Source organism: Octopus bimaculoides, chromosome 20 (genome assembly GCF_001194135.2).
Source record: "Octopus bimaculoides isolate UCB-OBI-ISO-001 chromosome 20, ASM119413v2, whole genome shotgun sequence".
NCBI classification, from domain to species: domain Eukaryota; kingdom Metazoa; phylum Mollusca; class Cephalopoda; order Octopoda; family Octopodidae; genus Octopus; species Octopus bimaculoides.
Window position 1 is genome coordinate 40693843 of NC_069000.1, and position 4619 is coordinate 40698461.

Sequence of the window (4619 nt, forward strand, 5' to 3'; positions counted from 1 at the left end):
TCTATGTGCTGCCACATTCCAGAAGCCAACCAGGGTGAATATAACATTGCAAATATCTATGATAATAAAATGTTCCGGAAGATGTAGTGACGCAATATTTCAAGTATACCTACACAAATGTGCCATCCCTCTCGATTTTGTTTCCTGATAATTTCCAGAAAAATGGGTATTTTTTAATGATATTTTCAACAAATACCTTTCAGATGGTATGGATTACGATTACACAAAAATTTAATGTAAAAACAAAAATACTAGAGGGCGTACACGCATACATACAGACACACATCACTTATATATCTACAAAATGAAACTTGAAATTTTGAAAACATGCGATGCGGGGTCAGTATCCACGTTGTACACCTTTTTTTTTTTCTTTTTTCTTTAAAGGCATGGCTGTGTGGTGAAAAGTTTGCTTCCCATCCACATCGTTCCGGGTTCAGTCCCACTGCGTGGCACCTTGGGCTACACCAAAGCATTGCGAGTGTATTTGGTAGACGATAACTCAAAAAGCCCGTCGCGTGTGTGTGTGTGTCTCACCACCGCTTGACAACCGGTGTTGGTTTGTTTATGTCCCTGTAACTTAACGCCAAAAAAAGTACTGAGATCGATTCGTTCGACTAAAATCTTTTCCAGGCAGTGCCCTAACATGGGGGCAGTCTAATGACTGAAACAAGATTAAGAAAAGATATAACCGGGATCTACATCATCCGGAAAGGTATTCGAAGAAAATTGCATTTTTTTTTTCTTTTCTTTTTTCTCACAAGTTGTGAAGAAACAAAGCCGGGATGGGGGACTCACTTGTGTAGAAATGCGAGTATAAATAGGTTTAACAAGAGCAACATCAAGGACCCGGGTCTAAGTTCACAGCAAGTTTATTAATGAAGAAATTGAAGGACCGATCGGATATGACCTTTGTGAAAAGCGGTGACTTCCGGTGGGTCACTGTTGTAAAGTTAATTGTAAATTATTGTAGGCGATGTTAAACCGGTGTAGCTTTGTTAAGTTGTCAGTTGAAAACATATACACCCATAGATATTGGCAACAACAACGAAGCGAGTTGGAAATCCGGAACTTGCGACTTTTACCAATGTCATAGATATAATTTAAAACCAGTTACCATGGATGAAGACCGCATGTACCAGGTACTAAATGATGTCTTCAAACATAAACAATTTAAGTCTGACCTACAGAGGAAAGCTATTGAGACTATCATTAAAGGTATATATTATTATCTCTGACTTGTTTTTCAATACGAAAAAATAACGAACAAAAACAAAACATTCATGTCTGCTGCACACACACTATCTATCTATCTATCTCCATCTCTCTACTACCTCTGTCTATTTAACTATATCTCTTTCTTTCTCTCTTAACTCCCTAGGTCTTGTTAAGTTTTGATTTCAAAACCTGAAAGAGGCATGAAGTGTTTATTGCTTGAACGATCAAAAAATGTGTTCTCCATATGAAAAGAGAAAAAAAAAGAAGCTTGTTTTAGTAATTTAATTGACCAAAAGAGATATTAAAACGGAGATAGAGTTTCTTTTATGATTGTATATTATTTTAAAACAATTCTTGCTAATAATATTTATCAGAAATATTAAAACTTTACAGTTAACGACCTGTACTTCAAGCAAGAGTTGGTTCACCTTTTGCGTTTTGTATTGAAAACTTATGAACTTATTCAGTTAGTTTATTATATTGTGATATATTTAAATACTCCCACGGCCTTTTAATGTGTCTCTCTTTTTAAAAAAATCCCTCTTATGTTTTGCCTCTGAGGTGGATACAACAAGCATTCTTATTTTATTTAAATCTCGACGTTGGATGTTTGTATTCGCCATTCATCATCGCGGAAGTCAAAATAGATACCAGTGATGCACTACTAGCATGATAGCTCTATCCTCCTCCAGAAAATCTGCTTGTACTTGTAAAATGATAGAGTGCTAGTTTAATAATTATTATTTTCCTCTCTGTACGTTCAGATTTCACGGGGTCGATTCATCCTTAGCTGTAATTTGTGGGTAACGATATTTATTTCAGCTAGCTCAGGTCTTTTACGTTTTGAGTTCAAACCCTGCTGAGGTCAGTTTTACCTGTCATCCCTCCGAGGTCGATAAAATTAAGTAGCAGTCACCTACAGGGATCGATAAAATCTTCTAACTCCCTCCCTATACATTTCTGGCTTATATTTTATAAGATCGACAATATAACAGTGTCTCTTATAGTTTCAAGTTTCAGAAAGCGAGCTGTTCTCATGTAGCAGGGTGGGGAACAGTAACAGCACGTTGGTGCGTGGCTTAGGTGTCTAAATATTAAGATAATTGCTTAGTTATAAGGAGGGGGGTTTATTTTTGTTCTGTGAGAAAAGAATGTTCGTGTATATACATGATCACGAATCCACTAAAAATAATTTCAGCTTGTTTGTCTATGTGTGTGTGTGTACACACGTCACTGCGGCTTGTAACTCGAGTTGCATGGTAAACTTTCAGTTTCAATAAACCATACCCTGCGTATATTGAGCACTCTCCCATTCGTTCGGCACAATTCAACGTTTCTGAAACGCACACACACACGAGTGGTTTCCTAGAACAAACAAGCTAATTATAACTCTATACATTATTATAAATATATATATTATTTTTAATCGGTAGAAGTTACAAAATGACTTGAGGGGCGAAAGTTTGGTAAATGCTATGGACGAAACTCTACACCATTGGGTTTACTTCTGCCGATTAGAATAACACACACACACACAGTTTTTCCATATATTCTCCTGTGATGCATCTGGACACATCATTAGTGAGTTTCCTGCATCCATTAAGTGTTTTGGGGTCTTTCAATATAACACGGTCGCCTAGAGTACTCACCCGGTGTTTATTATATGTAATCGTTTACTTGTTTCAGTCATTTGACTGCGGCTACGCTGGAGCACCGCCTTCAGTCGAACAAATGGGCCCCAGGACTTACTCTCTGTATGCTTAGTACTTATTCTATCGCACTCCTTCGCCGAACCGCCAAAGTACGGGGACATAAACACACCAACATCGGTTGTCAAGCGATGGTGGTGGAGGCAAACATAAATACACAAACAAACAAATATATATATATATATATATATACGACGGGCTTCTTTCAGTTTCCGTCTACCAAATCCACTTACAAGGCTTTGGTTGGCCTGAGGTGCCACACACACACACACACATATATGTATATGTGTGTGTGTGTGTGTGTACTAGATATATAATCGCGCAATCAACTATTTCCTCCTCAAATACGTGTAAAATATTCAACTTAGTTTTTCCAAGAATATAATATTAAAGATAATATAATATAGTATGTAGATTGAAAAATTCCTTGGATTTATATCGAGGAAAAAGAAAACGAAAAATAGCGTCAAAAAGGAAAAGAAGAAATGAAACATAACTTTCATCATCGTTTTATATATATATATATATATATATATATATATATATATATATATATATATACATATATATATATATATACATCTTTATTTGTTTCATTCATTAGACAGTGGCCATGCAGGAGCACCGCCTTGAATTTTTAGTCGAATGAATCGAACTTTGTACTTCTCTTTTTAAGTCTGATATCGATTTCTTTTGCCGAACCGCTAAGTTACGGGGACGCAAAGACACCAACACCGGTTGTTAAGCGATGGTGAAGAAGCATATATAGACACTCACACTTGTCTACCAGATCCACTCACAAGGCTTTGGTCGGCCCGAGGCTACAGTAAGGACACTTGCCTCAGATGCCGCACAGTGGGACTGAACCCGCAAACCATGTGTTGGGAAGCAAGCTTCTCACAACACAGTCACATCTGTGCCTATATATATATTATTTTTTTTTATTTGCTGGGAACATCGTCTTGAAGGGTATTTAATCGAACAAATCGACCCCAGGGCTTATTCTTTGTAAGCCTAGTACTTATTCTATCGGTCAGTTTTGCAGAACCGCTATGTTACGGGGACGTAAACACACCAACATCGGTTGTCAAGCGATGGTGGGGAGAACAAACACAGACACACAAATATATGCATATATATATAAATATATATAAATATATATATATATATATACACGACGGGCTTCTTTCAGTTTCCATCTACCAAATCCACTCACAAGGCTTGCCCGTGGTGCCACGCACTGGAGGTCTTGTTTCAGTTCCCGTCTACCAATTCCACTCTCAAAGTTTATATGTATTTGTGTTTGTGTGTGTGTATATTGTTCTTGAAAAACACTAGCACAAAATTGTCCAGGAAACTATTTATCTGGTAAGTTTTTTATTCAATTTTGAATTGAATTTGGGAACGTAGAGAGAGACGTGATTAAAACAAGTCAATGACCAGCTCTGATCTAACAGACATATATTCAAAGGTGTGCCAGCCGTGATCATTCCATCGGATTTTTTTTTTCTATAGATAATCTAGGATACCTCTAATCTAATTTTTGTCTTTCTAATACGTTAGAGTGTGATTGAAGAGAGATTTACCTTTTATTTCTAGCAGGTCGACTCTATTTTTTTTTTTTTTCCGTTGTTGAAAAGTTTCGCTTTTTTTTTTTAACTCCGTGGTTTCCCAAGATCCTACTGCGTGGCA

The 4619-nt window shown here is 36.8% G+C and overlaps 1 protein-coding gene across 1 annotated transcript in view; it reads left to right on the plus strand.

Moving 5' to 3' along the window:
• Nucleotides 1-494: 494 nt before the first annotated feature.
• The window catches only part of LOC106878615 (ATP-dependent DNA helicase Q5), a 16705-nt gene continuing 12580 nt past the window's right edge, over nt 495-4619 (plus strand). Inside the window, exon 1 of the mRNA XM_014927890.2 lies at nt 495-1218. Coding sequence (XP_014783376.1) covers nt 1119-1218 — 100 coding nt within the window. The 5' untranslated portion in view covers nt 495-1118. The remainder of the gene's footprint in view (nt 1219-4619) is intronic.